The following is a 21,226-nucleotide window of genomic DNA, read 5'->3' as shown; positions in this document are numbered from 1 at the left end:
AGAATGATCAAAACTATATGTATAATTTGTAAAATGAAAAGTCTCACAGCTTTAATGTTTAATTAGCACCATCTTTTGGCTTACTACATGTATTACTAAATAATAATAATAATAATAATAATAATAATAATAATAATAATAATACTATCCCTGACAATTCATGGGATCAGATATGTAGTCATATTAACAGTATTTTTCCAACAAATAGTAAATTAAATCTGGGCAAAAGTTCTAAAGATGCATCATGTATCCTTTCAACCAGTCACAGCGGAGGTATTTGTGGCCCATTTCACCTCATAAAAGACAACTTGCTAACTAAATATTTTCCAGTTTTTGAAGAGGGGATTATCTATTCAGGGATAGCAAGGTAGCATTGCCAAGCAAGACATCCCACAAGTGCAGTGGTAACCCTAAATGTTATGAATTTGCTATCAGTGCAGAGTCACTGTTTCTTCAATTTTACAGCAAAAAAGTTACACAATGGTGACTGCCAGTGGTATCACAATTAATGTCAAACTAGTCTTGGCAATCAGCACTGCACAAATCTCTCAAAAAGCTTAAAGTCCCACGACGAACCATCACTTCAGAAGAACAAACCTCCTCGTCACTTAACTCATTTTAAGATTGCAAAGGCACTAAAGTTAAATAAATACATACCTTGCAACCGCTTCACTGTATACAAAGCCAGCGTCTGCTCTCTTTACAATTTCAAAGCACAGGTCTGCACCATCCATACTGCAAGACAAATAAAAAAGAAAAAAAAAACATGTTATAAAATTGAGATTAGGATTAAGTGGCATTTTATTGACATATTTGGGAAATTAAATTTTAGGAAAAAAGAAGAAACGGCTATTCGGCCCATTTATTCTCATTCATTTCCTAGTAGCTGACTGGCCTCAAAACTGTCAAGTTGAGTCTTAAAGGATCCAAGTGTACTAAGTCTATCGCCTCTTAATTTCCAACTGTGTCCTCTGGTCCTGGTTTCTGTGCTGCGCTTAAAAGTATTGGTTAGTGTTAACCCCCCCATTATTCTTTGTTCAATTACATGACCTCATGGGCTGTTTTTGTGTTCATCTTTGCTGTGGTTTCTTCAGTGTCAGACAGGATCATCCTTTTCTGAATCCACGTTAGCTGGTCTTCTATGATGCCAATTCATTGTAGGGGGGGGGGGGGGGGGGGGGGGAATTACTACATGGAGTTAAAACTTTTCACATATTAAAATGATTACTTTATACTATGAATGTGAGTAATATTTAATATGCTTTTTTTTTTCCTGGTTTGCTCAAAGCCTTCTTCAAAAGGCTAAGCATACTGGTAACTTTATTTATTAAAGTTAATTATCCATGAGCTCAGAAACAAAAAACATATCATGAGAGAATAACCAGATAACAAAAAAAGCAGATTCACTGTTCCTTTTATATTACTATTATCATGATCCTTGTTTTTATATAATCTGCTGTTATTTACACTCGAAACACTAATGATTTCAGAAGTAAATTGCAGTACATTTAGTGAAACGTGCCCCAGGGAAGTGAACACAGACCAGTCAGATTACTGAGCTGACAACAATAGATCCGAGGGCTCCCATGACTTCAATACCTCCATTGTTTAATTACTTTTAAATTTAGTGCCATTAGGCATGTCTTAACATGAGACCATTTGTTCTATTTATTTTTTTTAGTTTTTGTACAATTAAATCTTTTTAAAATGTACCGACGTCATTTCATACTAAATTCGACTATGCTAAAGCAAAAGGAGTGGAATTACATTTAACAGGAAAGGCATTTCTATCCTAGGAGACTGATAAGATTTTGAAAGGAAATGTCTCTGCTGGCTTTAGAGTAGGGGCTCACAAACTGTTCAAGGGGAGGCCCAGTGCCTGTCCCTGCCAGGGTAGCAGCATGTTCACGCTCACTAGCATCCGATAGGGATTCGAAGGAGACACAACTGAAAACGTGAGGCTATTTTACATTTTTCCAATAAACAAAAAGAAACAAATGTTTGTTTCAAAACAGTGTTGTGTCTAAGATACAACCCACAATAATGTGCCCCGAAGATTTTTGACATTCTGCTACCCTGGTCCCTTTGTTCAGTTAAAGTAGAGTGTTCAAACGAAATTTTTGATTTCAACAAACAAAATACAAAATAGATTACATTTGTTTTTTTAACTAAAAAGTGTGTTTATCATGTAAAATGTAGTTTAACGCACCAAATCCAGCTACTTTTTCTACCAGGCGGCCATCTTGGATTTGAGTTACGCCCTTTACTGAACTTGAGCCTTCATAATTTAAAAAGAACTTTACCAATAAAAACATTCTTCTAAGCGACATGGTGGTTTTAAATTAAAAGGCCAAATTTGTAAGCGTACAAGCAACAATCCAAAATACCAGGAGTTGAATTCAGCTTATACAGAAAGAGTGGAAAGAAAACAGGCACAAGCTATTTTTATTTTTGAATAACTACCAAGTATTGTTGTACTCTTAGTTACTTTAATGTACCTCGCAAATGTCTTCCAAGCTGCACTGAAAGGAACATTTCCTGGTTGAGGCGAGGTAGGGTAGAGTCCTGCGCGGGTCCGATTTTTAGGACCCGCTTCCGACCCGGACCCGCTACTACAAGACCCAAACCGAACCCACAACCCGCTGTAACACCATCTTCTTACCCGCGAGCCGACCCGCTTTAATAAGACCTGCAACCCGACCTGAACCCGCAAATGTTTGTCCTTTACCTACTGCCTGTGCCGACTGACTCTCACGCTGTCATTCACACAGATATCTCTGCCATTCTCCATAGATTGAATTTACACAATAGGCTATTATACAGCATGGTAGCTTTTCCTAGTGGTCTGAATATATTTTAACATTGTAACATTAACTATCTCTACTTACTTTACTATAAAATACCTGTCTATTCCTTTCGTGCCACCAGTTGAAAGGGAGCTACACCTCTGCTTTCGTAGAGAGTTTTGTGGCTGTCGTTCACAAAAACATTTTTACAAGCAACGAATCCAGTCACGTTCATTATTTTCATTAGCTTTGATTCCAAAAGAATTCCACACTTGTGATTTACCTCTCAAACTATTATCCACTACATGATATAAACCCTGCGCTATCTTTTGTTTCACCTTGTCCAAACGCATTTTTTATATCACCAAGCAGACATGATAAAAAGATCTTGCAACGTATCAAACAAGCGAGAACAACACTTAGTCAGCTGACTCCTCCCTAATCCCTAATCCTCCCATTTACCTTCTAATACGTTATTTGGGAAAGGGTTACAGACGAGTACGCTGAAAGGACAGAAAAGATTTTGGGTGATTCAAATTCAGACCTGAAATTTTTTTTTTTTGACCTGCACCCGAACCGCAAACTGTGAAAAAGTTCACAGTCTCCCAACCCGCTTTTGCAGTTCACCCGCAGGCCCCACAGGTACCTGACCCAATGCAGGACTCTAAGGTGGGGTCACAGGAACCTTTTGTGTACCTTGAAGAATTTAGTGAACTAGTCAAGCTACAAGGCTAGATCCGCCCCTGTTAATCACTAATTGATTGACTGTGTTCACTGATAAATAAAACCAAAATCCTGCCAATATTGTCACATTTTGTTGAATTATAATAATTAATGTCCATTTTTACAAACAAACTTTTTTTATTCAAAGCTGTAGTGGTTAAACTGAACACTGTTATATGAGGAGGAGGTTAAATGTCAGCAAAACTTGCAAAGAAAATGTACAAAATGAAATTTACTGTTTGCATAAGTATTCAGCCCCTTAAGTCAGTACTTAGTAGAAGCACCTTTTGCAGTAACAACTGCTGTGAGTCTTTTGGGATAGGTCTCTACTAGCTTTGCACAGTAGGATGCTGACATTTTTGCCCATTCTTCACGAGAAAATTGCTCCAGTTCTGATAAGTTTGTTGGGGATTGTCGAAGGACTGCAATCTTCAAGTCTCGCCATAAATTTTCAATTGGATTCAAGTCAGGACTTTGACTGGGCCATTCAAGAACATGAATTCTCTTCTTGTTCAACCACTCCAGTGTGGCTTTGGCTTTGTGCTTCGGGTCATTGTCCTGCTGAAATGTGAATTTCCTCCCCAGTTTCAGAGTCCTGGCTGACTCAAGCAGGTTTTCCTCAAGGATTTGCCTGTACTTTGCACCATCCATTCTCCCCTCTACCCTGACAAGCGTCCCAGTCCCTGCTGAAGAGAAGCATCCCCATAATAATGATGCTGCCACCACCATGCTTGACAGTTGGGATGGTGCTGACTGGGTGATGTGCAGTGTTGGGCTTGCGCCAGACGTAACGCTTGGAATTTAGACCGAAAAGTTCAATTTTTGTCTCGTCTGACCACAAAACCTTTTTCCACATGTCTGCAGTATCATCTACATGCTTTTTCGCAAATTCCATACGTGCTTTAAGATGAGGCTTTTTGAGTAATGGCTTCTTTCTTGCCACCTGTCCATACAGGTTAGCTTTGTGTAGGGACCGGCTTATTGTTGATGTGTGAACACTGACTCCCATCTCAGACACAGAACTTTGCAGATCTCTCAAGGTCATTGTTGGCTTCAGAGTGATATCCCGAACGAGTTTACTGCTTGCCCGGCTGCTCAGTTTGGGAGGGTGACCTGATCTGGGTAGTGTCTGGGTGGTTTGATGCATCTTCCACTTCTTAATGATGGACTTCACTATGCTGAGAGGGATAATTAGCACCTTTGAAATTTTCTTGTACCCTTCTCCTGCTCTGTGCCTCTCTACCACTTTATCCCTGACTTGTTTCGAAAGCTCCTTGGTTTTCATGATTGCTTTGTTGGATCACTATGTGAGTTGCAGCTTGAAAGTCTTTATATATCTGAGGGAAATTATCTACACATTAAACCACTTTGAGTACACACAGGATGAAACCATGTGAAAACTTTGCAGGGGGGTGAATACTTCTGTAAACCATTGTGTGTGTGTGTTATATATATATATATATATATATATATATATATATATATATATATATATATATATATATATATATATATTATATAGAGATCAAGCAGGTGCAGAGGTATTCTGGGGAATGTAGTCCTGTACCCTCTAGGACTACATTTTCAGTTATATTTTTCTCTCGCATGACAATATAAAATGAAGTTTAGCCAAAGCAATTAAACAACATGCATCAATAGAGACAAAATACAAGAGAAAGAGAAAGATAGAGGGAGGGGAGAGAGATAGATACCCCAATGAGTGGAAATATGCTTAAGCACAAAGTGTTGTCAACACTTTGTGCTTAAGCATTTGTTTATTGCTTTCTAAATAAAACCTGATTTCTACCAAATATTTATTCTTTCTTGATTATATATATATAAAAAAAATCCACCCGATTTTTTCATTAAAAAATTCTACCCGATTTTTAAAAAAGCATTCACCTGAATATGTGAAAAAATTCACCAGAAAATCAGACGCCCCAAGTATCAACCATAAACAATAATGTGAGTGTCTAGGCTGTTTCTCTCAGGCGGTGGCAGGAAGCCACATACTGGGCAGCGAGCTCTGCCGTCTGCTGCTCTTCTCCTAACAGGACTAATATTTTCTCCGTGTCAGTGAGTAAAGGGAATTATGTGGCTTGATTGGCCAATTTGAGGAAGAACGTGTCCCTGTTTTTTTTTTTGTATACTGGGGGCAGTGTAACAGGAAGTGCATCTCTGTCTCGATCTCTCCCAGTTCACAGTGACAGCACAGCCTCTTTTATCTGGCTATCCAGGAAAGTGCCAGCCAGTTTCAATGGCCAGACTGTGGTCACTGAGTCTGTACTTGGTCAGGATCTGCCTTTGTTTTGTATTTTTGAACCTGACAAGATATACTGCTTGGGTAAACATTTTTTTGGGGGCCAGATAGCATTCTAGTTTATTATATGATTTAATTTCATTTTTTCCCAATGGGATTTATATTTGTTTTCCAAGTTTAAACTGATTTTTCTCATTTTTGCTGCTGGGAATTTTTTGTTGGAGTTGTTCTGAAGCTCTCTGGTGTCAATGTGGCTCAACTGGCTGTGTGCTTCAGTACCAGTTTGTTGAGGGGATTCTCTTCTGGGGACAGTGTGGTGCTCTGCAGTGCTGTGTGGTGGTAGGACTACGGATCAGCCTGCTGTAGATGGACCCAATAATTCAGCACTCTCTCTCTCTCACTGATTTAAAAAGAAGACATTTAGATCTGCTACTGTTTAGATTGATTTAAAAAAAGGTAGGGCAATGTCCCCTGCATTCTGAAAAATAGGCTTCTGTAAAATATTCAGACTTATTGCGTTTGTAGTACTGGATCATTCATATTATTTAAACCAGGTGACCTGTAGATGATCCGAGCCTTAAATGGAATCTGTAAGGATGCCCCCCTAAATAACCTAGGGCCGGTTCTACTGTACTTACAGAAGACTATAGTCTTTACTGTTTTTCCTCCCTACAGTAGATCACAAGGAAGAGCAGACTTCTGCTTAATTTAGCAAAGCAGCATGAATATATCTCAACCATCAGAGCTTTTTGCACAGTTCAGTCAACCTCTAACTGGAGGAAGAACTTTAATCAAAATTTACAGGTACATCAAAGCACCCCCCCCCCCCCCCATCCCATCCCATCCCATCAGTAAGCATTTTTATATTCTTGTGATGTACTGTGGGCGCTGAAATAATGATTAATTCATGATTCAAAGACATTTTCACCTTGTTCCATGAAAAAAATCATCGGTTCAAAGGATTTAAACCATGCGAAACAACTCAAAGCTGGCATAATGTATGTGCTCCAATCTCACTACGGTTACCCAAACATCAGGTAATGCAGTTAGCTGACTCAGTAAAACAAGAAACATCATTGTTCACAAGCAGCAACTGACACAGCTAGTATTTATAAACAACTTACTTTTATCATTAACCCACAATGAATGTTTTCCCCATGGAGAAATTGGAGGAACCAAGTATGCGTAGAGAATTTCAACACTGTACTGCATGACAGTTTAGATCTCAACATCATACACCATTTAGGCAGTGCTTGGCATTTCTCATATCACTAAATACACTGTGTAACAATTTTTTTTTTTTTTTTTTGTTCCTGGGTAGTAAGTGTTATTTCCTAATTGCTTATGCCTCAAAAGTATAGAAAATGGCTATTATTCCCCACAAACTTTGCTTTTGTGACCAGGACAGTGATATTTTGAAATGTACCTATATTCCAGAATATTCCAGATAGATTCAGTGCTGAGTAAACTTGGAGTAACTTCTAGAACTTTCCAGTAATATAAATAGTAGTATAAATACAGGGGCCTTAAGCCCACCAGTTCAGTTTAGTTCCAGCTGCCTAAGTGGATACATATCTGCATTTTTCTGAGATGGCATCAAGGTCATAGGAGACTTCAAAATGGTGGCATTCCTGATGGGTCTCCAAGGCGGTTTTACCAAGTTTCCCTGCTATCTTTGCCTTTGGGACAGCAGGGACACCAAGGCGCACTACCACAGGCGGGACTGGCCACAGCGGACCGAGTTCTCTGTGGGGAGGAACAACGTCAAGTGGGAGCCACTGGTGGACTCCCGGAAGGTGCTGATGCCACCACTGCACATCAAATTGGGCCTTATGAAACAATTTGTCAGAGCTCTAGATAAGGAGTCGGCAGCCTTCAAGTACCTTCAAGACTTCTTCCCTAAGCTGTCTGAGGCAAAGGTCAAAGCCGGTGTCTTCGTCGGACCACAGATAAAGAAGATCCTGGAGTGCAATGAATTCCCCAAGAAGCTCACTAGCAAGGAGAAAGCGGCTTGGAACAGCTTTGTCGCAGTGGTTCGAGGCTTCCTGGGCAATCACAAGGCCGAAAACTATGTGGAGCTGGTTGAGACTCTGGTGAAGAACTACGGCACAATGTGCTGTAGGATGTCCCTCAAAGTCCATATCCTTGATGCTCATCTTGATAAATTCAAGGAGAACATGGGAGCGTACTCGGAGGAGCAAGGCGAGCGCTTCCACCAGGATATACTGGACTTTGAACACCACTACCAAGGACAGTATAACGAGAACATGATGGGAGACTACATTTGGGGGCTGATTCGTGAAAGCGATTTAGAGTATAATCGTAAATCTCGAAAAACTACTCACTTCTAAATCTTTTGTAGTCATTTTTGTATTACTTTAGTATAAATACATGTTCATTTGGATTCATATGTTGTTTTTTTCTGACTATGTGAACGAAAAGACACAAATTCGCCCGTTTTCTCATTGGAAATAGGTAAATTTCAAAATATCACTGTCCTGGTCACAAAAGCAAAGTTTGTGGGGAATAATAGCCATTTTCTATACTTTTGAGGCATAAGCAATTAGGAAATAACACTTACTAGCCAGGAGCAAAAATTGTGTTACATAGTGATATTATTATGATCTAGAGACGTTAGCGGCAATTAGAAATCGCTTTCAGTTGAACATCATTTTCACAGCATAGTAAATTGAAAATGATTTTAATTGGTCCTTTAAAAAAAATATGATGACAATATCTACTGCTTGGCGCGCTGAGAAATACAGGCGTAAAACTGTATGAGACAACAGTGGACAGCTGAGATCACTATACTGAATTAATCAGAGCCTGAAACTCATTATCCTGAACTCAAACCCATGCAATCTCATAAGGGCGTGCAACCCTAATTTGCTCCTTCTTTTTTGAATTTTGACTTGCAATTAGCAAAGGGCCCTTATAATGTGAAATGTAGTATGTGTGCAATTTACTTTCAACATGGACTAACCATAGATTACCCAAATCTGTGCATTATTAAACTGCGAAACATTGAGGGAGCTCCATAATTACATTCTAGAAACCTGTTCTGTCCTACAAAAATCTCTAGGGATCCCACGGTTTTAAAAGTTTATTTTACTATTAACCTCCTGCAAACTGACACACAGATATTTAATTAAGGCTCAACGCACAGCACATTGCATTGGAACTGTGATTTAAATGTTAAAAGGGTTTTAAATGCTCAGAACTGAATACATTATGATTTCTCATCAGTGGGAAGGCTGATCTAATTTGCAAAGCTAAATGTTTTAAATTACACCAAAGGCTTTAATAATTTTCACTGCAACATCTGATTTTGAACCTCTGATCATTTCCATAGCAAACCGATACAATTAATTGATTAAGAAATCAGTGCAGGTGCCTGAGACAAGTAAAAGTATATTTTTGGTGACAACCTTAAAGGTTCACATATTATAAAAAGTGTCCTGTGTAGGCCATATTATTTCATGTTCATTATGTCTTGACTACTGTTTCCAGATACACTTAAATGATGTATACATAAGGAGCTATACACAAACACTTTGTAGTAATTTATAAAATGTGATGGAAGGTCTTCTCATGGCTTTGCTTACTGGTTACAAAACATTCTGTAAAAATGTAAGCCTAAAGTTTAAACATTTGGAAAATAAAACAGAAACAAAAACGCCCCGAATGCATACACTATAGTTTAGGACATGCACTCTACTGTGACAGATTACAGTGATCACAAAAGAAGAAACATCACTTCATTATTCTGCTACAGCATGCTATAATCAACCTAATTGGAGACTGGTGAGTGTACTGCTAAAATCAACCTTGTTGGCTACCTAGCTTTGAACCTACTGTTAACAATGTAAATCTTTGTGCAGACAGATTAAAAAGAAAGACTGGAAGATTAACAATGATGGGCAGGTAGAGGAAAATGCCTGCATGCTGTCAGCACAAAAACCTCTTCTTTAGCTGAATTTACAAAAACGTCTGAAAGTGCATCCCTGTGGATGGATCTTAATAACACAATGTGTACTCCAGGTGTTTTAGCTGGGGTATTTTTTGGGAAAAGGAAAACGCTTATGAGAATCAGTTTAAAAAAAAAAAAAATTAATAAATCTAAAAATATATATTTTTCATTTTTGTACACTGCAGTTACACCTCCTTTCAAACACCCACCTATATATATATATAGTAAGATAGTGTAGTCCTGTGTGAAGAGGACTACATCTCCCAGAAGGGAACAACCTTAAATTGTTAATTGTTTTATTAGTAATTATCCCCTGCACCTGGCTATCATTGTAAATTAGAGCCAGGTGCAGGGTATTTAAAAAAAGCAGAGCCAGTCTGTTTGGGGCTGCTGTGTGAAGAGCTTGCTTGCGAGTGTGTGCAGGCGTACAAAAGAAAAAGGTAGTGTGGCTCCTTTTTGGAGTGTGCGGTATAACATTGTGTTTGTTGTGATTCGTTTGGCAACAGGTAAACAGCTTAGCTGTGCTGTTTTTATTTTAGGTTCCTGGTTTGTGTTTAGCTAGTGCTTAAAAAGAGCCATTTTTAAGCACTAGTTTTGTTTGGTTTGTGTTTATTAAAAAAATAGTGTGAAGCGCTTTAAACCTCAAGTCTCCTGTGTCCTGGGTCTATTTTTAAAGGGGCAAAGAACCCGAGTAGAAGCAGTTTGTTTACAATATATATATATATATATATATATTGGAGCATTGACTAAATTTACTAACAGGCAGAGCCCAGAACGATACGGATGGGGGGGGATAACTTACTATTCAAACACCATGTAGAGCATTCCATCGGAACTGTACGTCTCAAGCAGTTCGACAATGTGCGGGTGCTTCAGCATGTGACAGATGCTTGCTTCTCTCTTCAGATCTGGGGAAAGAGTGGGAGCTATTAAGACGACATTGTCAGCATTTCAATTGCAGCCATTTCTAATAAGCCATATAAAACGAGTGTTAATGAATTATGTAAGCAAATGAATTTAGTTCCTCTTATTGTTAGTATTATTGATCCACCTTTTTGTTGCGCTGAGAATCTGTTGCTTCTATACTTTAACAAAAAATGTAATGAGTTCAAATACAACGCTATAGATAAACTGCTGCATCCTGGTACCTGTGTTGTAGGTTACATGGTCTGATAGCAGATAAACCGCTACGTTTCATCTATAGGACTGCTTTACAAAAATCTGCAAGAAAATACAAGCGACACCATCATATTCCTAGTGCTTATAAGAGGTAAGAAAATGGATTCAAATGTTGGCAGTTCTTTAAGGACGGATTGTCTGTGTGCATATGGATGCACACAGACATTGGATTAGCTGGCTTTACTACTTCAGAAAAGACAACCTTTTTAGAGCTCTTATCTAAATGTCAAAACTGTTGTCTAAGCAGATTAGTCAAAGCAAGCGTACCTACCTCATTAGGAGAAAGTGGTCATTAGTAATTATAAAAATGTCACACCGAGAATGAAGAACACCGGCTTGACAAATCACTCCTAAAACTATTAAATTATAAATCAACAGGCAGGCTGTTTCACAAGAAGGCAGAAAGTCATGCCTTCAGTTCTACCATCATACAAACACACAGCACAACCACACTACTGAACACACAAGAGGCATGAATGTAATGAGTACTATGTCCAGCTAAAACAGAGAATCATGTGTTATGCTTAAGTGTGTAAACACATTCCACTGTACATTTCCCTGCTGAGTGTGAGTAAGTGTAAACAGGCACCCCTATTAGTCTAAAGTTGCACTCATTACATAGCCAGCAGTGGGTCAATAATGTACGGCATCACTCAGGTAATAAATGAAACAGATACCACTTAATTGTGTTGAGTTTTGACTTTTAAGCATCAACAGTGGAGTATTTTAACAACCCAATTTTAAAACAACCAAAAGAAACATGGGTTCACATTTATTGTACAGTACATTGATTGCCCTAAAATCAATACAATGAACTCAATTCCCAGACTTAAAAATGTTCACATTGCATTCCAAATGGATAACCAGTATGACTACAAAAACAGGAGACTCATTGGAGATACAACAATGCGTTCTATTCCTTGTGTTTTCTTTACGAATGGGTTTTATGGTTCTGACTTGAGTGTGGGTGAAAATCTGAATGTAATTTACAGTACCCTAAACTACACTTTATTTCATGTAAGTTAAATAGGAATGTAATTAAACAATACAACTTAATGCAACATACTTTTTATCTGACAAGCCATCTAATGCAAATACATTTCTGGTGGCTGTACCACATCAATATGAGTGTCTACAACTTTATACTATTGATCCACATGAATTGCTCATGCGACAGTGAGTCCAGTCAGATGCACTGTAGTAGTTACTGTGCTGCATTTTAGTAAGGGTCTGTGTGTTGATGCTACAAGCACTATCATCCTGTGAACAGGAGTATTCGTACACACTTAAATCCCTGATCAACCACCAAAGACACTGCATACTGTACAGTACATGGTCTTGAGCTACTTCCAGTAGATAGAGATCTTTACTTTCTCACAGTACTCTTAATGATGAGCTGGTCACCAAAAAGTACTATTGCAATATAGAGTCTCTTCATAAACCTAAAACATATCATAACTAACATCAGTAAATTTGATAAATTTTACGTATTTCCTTTGCATTCTTAGGACAGTGCATTCTGAGAAACAGGCAGTGAAAAACATCTAGAAATACTAAAATAAACTGGATAAATATGTTGCTCGGATTTTTATATTTGGAGTGTTTAAAACATTACAAAATCAGCAGGCCTGTAATCAATTTGTACATGTTTATGGGCTCTGTCCAACAGATACATACTGTATATGGCAAAGCTGACTGCAAAAACCTTGCTGTGTCTTTACCACACTGCCACGAGGTCAGAACCGTACAAAACAAAGCTTTAGGAGCCAACCAGCCTACTGCTGTAACAGGACAATGCTTTGGGATCAGCAGGATCCCAAACAGCCATTTCAATTAGCTAACAGTGAAGCAGAACTGACAAGGCAAATAAAGCAGAAGGCCTTCAGCCAAAATGGGAAAAAAAAGCACTGCTCCCGGAACACAGCAGAACTAGGACCAGTGCCCTTTTTAAAAAAGGAAAAAAAAATGGCAGGGGGGGTTGTGAGTTGTACTGTAACTACTGTACAAGCAGAAAACACAAGGTGGCAGAGATTTAATGCACGGACAAGTCAATACATCGCAGCAAACTGGATACACTCAGTTCCATTATTGTTTGATGTATGTAATCATCTCTAGTACTGTACTCAACAAGCAAAAGTACAAATAATCTTGCAGAGCCAGGTCTGCCACTCTCTACAGTAAGTATCTCTACGTGTGGAAAGGCAGTCTGACCCTCTATGGTGCCCTTTCTCTGAAGCCTGGAGTGCTTAGTCAGCCTCCTTCGAGTCATTAAACTTTATAGCCGACACCCGAGTTACCCACCTACAGATTAAGGAGAGGAAATCAGAATTTAAAAAAGACACACAGAATCTTAACAAATACACTTAGCGTCTGCTGCTTTGGTAAATGCAGCCTAAATAAGATATCTAAAATGTTCATTCAGAGACATCTCTAAATCATTTTAAGATCTCTAAATAACTTTCTGTTTATTTAGAGATATCTCTAAATAGCTTCTTGTTCATTTAGAGATTATTATTATTTGTTTTATTTAGCAGACTGCTTTATCCAAGGCGACTTACAGAGACTAGGGTGTGTGAACTATGCATCAGCTGCTAAGTCACTTACAACAACGTCTCACCTGAAAGACGGAGCAGAAAGAGGTTAAATGACTTGCTCAAGGTCACACAATGTCACACAAGGAGTCAGTGAGTGTGTCGGGATTTAAACCGGGGACTTCCTGGTTAACCACTGGACCACACAGCCTCCTGAGATATCTCTAAACCTAAGGCCCTATGAAATCGGCATTAACGAGAACACAGACGGAATCACGGATCCAAAACAATAGTACTGTATGGGAAAAAAAAAACTTTTGGCAGTAGGGCATGAAGCTTGAAATTGCATATTAAAAAAAAAAAAACCTATGTGCGCAGATTTTGTACAGTGTGAGGAGGCTTCAAACTAAGACACACGCACACACACAAAACAAGAACACATAAATAGCTACATATTTTTTTTATTGCATTTTTCACTTCTCCGCTGCCGTACATAAGTTGCTGCCTGTTGCTTAGAGACATGGCATACTACTAGTGCAGTCGCGCCCCCCCCCCCCCGGCTCAGTATACGATTTAAACATGTCTAAAAGGCATGCTACAACTGGAAAATTCTCATCCAAAAAACTTAGAAACGACAGACTGACACCAAAGCTAAGAGTTAGTCAGCTCCCTAATGAATTCTATGAAATCAGGGGTATGCTGTTCTGCATATGCTGTCAACATACAAAAATCGACTTGACCTGAAATATACGTGCAATGATCATCTCATGTCAAAAACCCATCTGAAGAATTGTGACAAATATGATGAGAATCAGCGAGGTTCCCACTCTCTATAGACAACAACTGCAGACAGTATGAAATCTACAGATGCCAGACGGGAGTTAGTTGAAGACCCATGTTTTGGGCGATCGAGCTGGCTTATGACATCCAATTCACAAACTATATTTATTAACGTGGAGGACAGACGCACGTTGTCTTTGGACATAGCTGGGATCAAAAAAAGGACAGGAATTAATTCAGTTAAGCAGCTCACTTGCTCTTCGTGTTTAACTTTAGTGTAGTTTTTACAGCACGGGTAATCTCAAACAGCTACTTTAATACTATAACAAATGCATAACGCAGTTTGTGGTAAGTGGTTTTATACAGAACTGGAAACCCATAAGATATATACAGACCAGACACAGCAAAAAACAATAATAAAAAAAGGCCGTCCGCATTAGCATTAAGGTGAACTACTCCACTGCTAACCATAAAATCACCCATCAGCCACTACTTTCTGCTGTCTTGGAATCCACAGTAACTGACCTGCTCCCTTGCAGTATTTATAGTTAAGAATAAACACGCTCATTAACATTTGCAAGTGAAATACGGGTTTCCATGCGAAACTGCACGTGGTTTTCCCATATGTTTCATCATTTACACGAGTAAATGAGATTTACCCTATCCCTCTGGCCGTTTTTTTCAGGCACAAACCTGATTTACCCGAGTAATTCAGCCAAAAGCGCACGCGCATCGCCATTTCACATGTAAATTGACCCGCATGGAAACCCCACAATTGCTGATTAAAAAAAAAAAAAAGACAGAATTACATTTCTTTAAATGGGGAAAAAAAAAAAAAAAAAAATCAGAACATAATAAATCCGAAAATCTTAAATAATAAAACGGATTTCATAGGGCCCTATAAATCATTTAAATATATCCTGTTAATTTAGAGATATTGCTAAATGGACAGGAAGTCCATTAGAGCATTTTCATATCTTAAAATGATTGACAGATATCTCTAAATGAACTGTTACTTAGAGATATCTGTAAATGACAGTTTGGCGCACCAAACGGTACAATGGTTTATTTACAGATATCTCAAATTAATTTAAAAGTTATCTGCAAATGAGTTACAGATATCTCTAAATATTTCAAGATCTCTTAAAATGCAATTTGAGATAACTGAATGATAAGTTGGCTTGCTATATTCAGTCAACATAAAATAGTTTGGCAGCATAATTAGCATTTCAGTATTCAGGAAATGCACTGCGTTGAAAACTTCTTGAAACTGACGAAGAAAAAATTATTAGCAAAGCAAATGTGACATGTGATTCTGTTTAAAAATGAACCACATTACAAATAGCAATGGATAAACCTGGTTTTACTGAGCTTGTAACTATAACGGAATATTGAATATAAACAACAACATTATTTACAGAATTGGTGAATGGTTTCTATTTAGTCTTGACTTGTTACAACAATCTCTCAGTGTTTAATAAAAAACACCTCTTGCCACTATTCAATGCGTAATGTTTAAATCCTCAAATTTATAAAGCTAGTGTGGATCAATTGTATTACTAATCAATCTAAATCAATTTGAATACCCAAAGTCCAATACACAATTGCCAACACATTATAATAATAATAATAATAATAATAATAATAATAATAATAATAATAATAATATTTATTTTATAAAGCTTCTAAATGCATGCATCTCTAAGTACTGTACAAACACAAAAAACACAGAGAACCATATATACATACAGCATATTAAGAGTATACATAATATAAAAATAATAAATAAAATAAGGCTCATAAACTGAGCCACCTGCATGTAAAATTGTTCCAATGAATCAATATGATTAAAGTGATATGCTCCCAGACAACAACAGCCATGAGCCATAGTTAAAAGGGCTATTACCTTGACATTTGTATTGCAGTGAAATACTTTTTCCAACAACAACAATGTGCTATTTGTGAAATACCGTGGACCTCGAGAATCCACAATTTGTGAATCAATTTTAATTATTATCCCTGAAATTTCCCTTCTGAAAAGGATAAAGTGGAGGCGGTTGTATGTATGTATGTATGTATGTATGTATGTATGTATGTCACCCTAATTCTTAGTGTATAGTATTCTGTACACACTGTTGATGTACTGTATGTTATGGTCATCTCAATGGAAACCCACAGGGCCTGTCTCTATAGAAAAGCAGTGTTCAGGTTTCAGTTTGAGCTACAGCTACCACTAGGTGACTCACAGAGCTCAAACAGATTATTATGCATTGAAGACTGCATTCTTTTTTTTTCCAACAATGTGCTTACATTTTTTTTTTTGGATCTTACTACTGTATATGGCTTAATATTAAAAATAAAGCACCTACATCTGGGTTGGGTTTTCAAACACACACACATTCTCAGCTTACAATGTCACACAAGTAAGAGACAGGGGAGCACTGCTCTTTGTTAACTGCTACATTCCTATCAATAGCAGCAACCCAGTCAACTCCTTCCATCTCCTAGTTTTAGCTGAAGCCAGGAACCATTTCCTTCAATCCCCCTTCTGACCTCCTTTTAACAGCTGTGACCTAGTTGGCAAACATTGGATGTGAAGATTAGTAGAAATACCTTAGGCTTTTCATATCAAAGAAGATTACTGCACATGATTCAAACAGACAGTAGTAAGGAACTGGGGTTTATTATTAACACAGTATCAACACTGAAAGAAATCGATACCTTTAAGAAACAAGTACAATCTGACTGCATATCACAAACAAACCTGATAAGAATGTAACCCACACAAACCAAGCTGTTTGAAAACGCTGATTTTGTTGCGGTCCTAAAAAATTGTACTAACCAGCAAAACTACTATCTGAGCAGTTTACCAGTACAATAGGCTACAAACTACAAAAGCACAGCCTGTGTTTCGGTTACGGATTTACTGAAAGTACTAAAAATACAAAACCTGTTTCCTTTATTTAAAAAAAAGCCAATTATAACGAATTTTGAAAACAGTAGCACATATGAATAGTAAGAAAGAAAAATAACTGTGTGAATTTCTATTTGTACATTAGCTATGCTCTTTATGTCTGTGATATAGTCCAGGGAAACATTAAATAATTTGAATGTGTTTGTGTATTGGTAAAAAAAAAAAAAAAATCCCTTTATTTTACCATCTACCAAAAACCTGAATAAATAAATAAAATCCAAAATAAATAACGAAATAAATAAATAAATAGAAATCGAAACACATTTATTTATTTATTAATTTAGTTTTTTTTATTTATTTATTTTTTTTAATTTTGCCACAATCTTTGCACTCTCATTGAGCGTCAATCATACTGGAAGGGCGGGACAATCCGGTAAGTGAATCGATAATCTAGTAACTTTGCTTTGGGGGTTTGGGTAGGGGCGTTGACAGCAGTTATATTCTTGCAAGTTACAACCTTGGGCTGTGTACATTCAGTCAGTCATTTTTCCTTCTATAAAAGGAAATTGGAAAAAGGGAAAACAACTTGTTTTTTGTTTTAGCTCTGTGGAGCAGAGAAATAAAAAATAAACAAACAAACACAAAGTCGTTTTCCGATTTTATAGAATTAAATACAAACGCGATTTTTGGCTTGTTTCACCATCAGGTTTGTGTAGGGTGTTAAGAATAAGAACATAAGAAAGTTTACAAACGAGAGGAGGCCATTCAGCCCATCTTGCTCGTTTGGTTGTTAGTAGCTTATTGATCCCAGAATCTCATCAAGCAGCTTCTTGAAGGGTCCCAGGGTGTCAACTTCAACAACACTACTGGGGAGTTGGTTCCAGACCCTCACAATTCTCTGTGTAAAAAAGTGCCTCCTATTTTCTGTTCTGAATGCCCCTTTATCTAATCTCCATTTGTGACCCCTGGTCCTTGTTTCTTTTTTCAGGTCAAAAAAGACCCCTGGGTCGACATTGTCTATACCTTTTAGGATTTTGAATGTTTGAATCAGATCGCTGCGTAGTCTTCTTTGTTCAAGACTGAATAGATTCAATTCTTGTAGCCTGTCACATACATGTCATTCTTTATCTGTTTATGTTTTGCTGCAAACCATATGCCCTGTATCCCACAATGACCCAGTAATTGGGGCAGCAGTGTGGAGTAGTGGTTAGGGCTCTGGACTCTTGACCACAGGGTCGTGGGTTCAAACCCAGGTGGGGGACACTGCTGCTGTACCCTTGAGCAAGGTACTTAACCTAGATTGCTCCAGTAAAAACCCAGCTGTATAAATAGGTAATTGTATGTAAAAATAATGTGATATCTTGTAATAATTGTAAGGTCGCCCGGGATAAGGGCGTCTGCTAAGAAATAAATAAATAAAATACAAACAGATTTGTTTTTATATACAGTAGTTGTAATTTGGTCACCTGAAAGACCTGGAGCTCATTTGTATATCATACAATGTCGTACTATATAGCGTTTCTATATAACGTTGCTCACACAGATTGCATGTGATAACTGATCGAAAGGCCTATCATATTTGAACTTACGATCTCGCAATATAGAAACGAGGCTCCCAGTTGTTGTCTGTGCAAAATAAATCTCATTGAGCTCAAGTGAGCTGCGTGATAGTACTGCTGGAAACAAGGGCGCGACTAGTGGTATACAAGGTTCCCGTTGCAGGAAGTCAGTTGCTTCGCTCGCTATGCAGTTTACACTCCTTTTAAATGTTTTTTTTTTATTATTATTATTATTATTTAAAATTAGTTAAATGTTCACCTATTTAGCAACCTGTTTTTAAGGATGTTAATTTGAATGGTTTCTTCAGCCGTCCGTTCTCAATTCTATGCTGACTCTAACCAGCAGACCAGTACGGATAATTGAACTCACCAGTGGCAGTGTCCCGCCCTTCCAGTATGATTGATGCTAAATGAGAAATACTAGAGTGAAAAGATAGTGCCAAAATGAAAAAATGAACTAAATAAATAAATGTAATGTACTTCAATTTTTATTTATTTATTTATTTATTTATTTTTAATTTTGCCAAGAATTATCTTCCATACAAATAAACACGAATAACGTAACAAAAAAAACCCCCAATAATTTAATATTTAATTACTAAACTGATGTAAATCAACATAATATTCATAATAGTTTTTAAAGCGTTACTTGCAATGTTACAAAGTAATCCACAGCTCCACATGTATTATCGATAGTGAAAAATTAGGCATCGCCCCAGACTTAAAAAGAATAAAAAGCAATTCATTTAGAAAATTGAGTATGATGATGCTGTTCTGTGTAAAAACATAATTCTGTCCACAGCAGTTACAGTATCTAAAAGTTCAGTCAAGAGAAACTACTTCCATTTAAAAGACCCCTATCACACAGCTTGAGAAAGACTTGCAACAGTGACAAGCCAAGTGAAATGAACAACTAAACGTTATTCAAATGCCAAACACCAGAGTCTATGACCTCTTACATCCAGGCCAGAACAACAGACTAAGAACTCTAGCAGGGTTCCATAGAGCAAATCTGAATAAAGCCGACTTATTTTACTCCAAGATAAACACAGCAGCCTGCCAAGCACTGGTTACACAACCAAAGAAACGTAGCACTGCAGAAGGCAGGGATCCAAGCCCTGAACAATTGGTCCCCATCCATTCTGTCAGATAACACATAATCGCTGACGGTTTTTCAGCAGGCACTACAGGCCTTCATTCTCTAGCTTTTTCATTTTTTTCTTTTGTTCACAGAACACATGTACACAAATAAGTCTGTACAACAACAGAGCCCGACAAATCCTGGAGAGATACAAAGAAAACTGACTATGCAGCACAAAAGCTCCCCAGATTGACAATCAACATGCTGACACAAGCTTCAATAAAAAGTTGCTTTCTTAGAGAAAAATATTGTGATTGCGTACCTGCATGTAATCAGTATCATTATGATTCCCCAATAGTATTGTCATGTTCCGATCTTTGAATGTGTTCTAAAAGAGAATGGCACAGTAATGAGCGACAATATAGATTTTTACCAAAACGTGAGACCTCAAGTAGAGCATTACTATAAAAAATACATAAAAAACCTGACACTGCTTTAGAGCGGACTGGCATTTCCAGCAGCTATTTAAAACGCTTCACAGCAACGTCCAATTTGCATTTTCTTTAACATGCGCTGCCTGAGAATACATTACCCTTAATAGCATTCCACAGGCCACTCTCTTTCTCTCTCACTGGAGGATCTAAGTTGCAATCGGACCCGGGTCACAAGTAAAGTGAGTTCGGCAGGCTCAGCTCACTTCCTCTGCGGAGTATTGGTACCTTTCATTTAAAAAAGCACACTTGTCAAACACATGTAGAGTAGCATATTTAGCAGAAGAGCTGACTGATCACAATCTCGATCCAGCAATGATACTTCTGGAATCATACAGCAGGACCTGTCATATCCAGCGTAATTGGTTGCAGGGAGTGCATGGTTCTGCATACATGTATTTTAAATGCTGCTCTAAATATTGAATGATGAACAACGGCAAGGGCACCCAAAAAATTCCCCAAGGGCGTATATAATATCGGTATCACTTAAAGTTTGTAAAACACTCAGATATACAGTAAGCAATTCATTTTGCGCCTGCTTGGCAACTGAAATCACTAGTGATTCATGCAAGCGGTGACGCTTCACTATAGAATGCACACTGAAACTGGAATGAACTGAGTGTGGGTAAGCATTGAGCTGCAAGTTTTGTATTAAAATAAATAAACATGGTATTTTAGCATCCACTGCTGTCAATGATCAATCACTTTGCACAGGCCGCATATCTGTCGCAATCACTTTCTACAGAAACCTAATCCATCACACTACAGTACATTTATGTAATAGATGGCTTTACCAGAAACCAATAATAAGCATTGAGTATCAGGAAAAAGCAGTGCACATGAACACACAGCACGACACCCGATATCCAGAGCTTTTCATTCATTATTTTTGTAATGTAGGGATTATTGGGTGTAAGCATGATCAGTACTTAAAATAGTACTGACATTCAAA

General features: G+C 37.7%; 1 protein-coding gene across 20 annotated transcripts in view; it reads right to left on the bottom strand.

Annotated features, from left to right (window-relative positions):
- Positions 1–21,226, bottom strand: part of caska (calcium/calmodulin-dependent serine protein kinase a) — a 205,891-nt gene that overhangs the window by 103,136 nt on the left and 81,529 nt on the right. For all 20 annotated transcript variants that reach the window (XM_059028903.1, XM_034011615.3, XM_059028904.1 and 17 more), the window contains exons 3-4: positions 10,542–10,647; positions 658–735 (exon numbers count right to left, since the gene is read on the bottom strand). In XM_059028903.1, the coding sequence (XP_058884886.1) occupies positions 658–735; positions 10,542–10,647 (184 nt within the window). The remainder of the gene's footprint in view (positions 1–657; positions 736–10,541; positions 10,648–21,226) is intronic.

The sequence above is a fragment of the Acipenser ruthenus genome, chromosome 8, assembly GCF_902713425.1.
Source record: "Acipenser ruthenus chromosome 8, fAciRut3.2 maternal haplotype, whole genome shotgun sequence".
Taxonomy (NCBI): domain Eukaryota; kingdom Metazoa; phylum Chordata; class Actinopteri; order Acipenseriformes; family Acipenseridae; genus Acipenser; species Acipenser ruthenus.
This window is presented reverse-complemented; position numbering and strand designations above follow the sequence as displayed.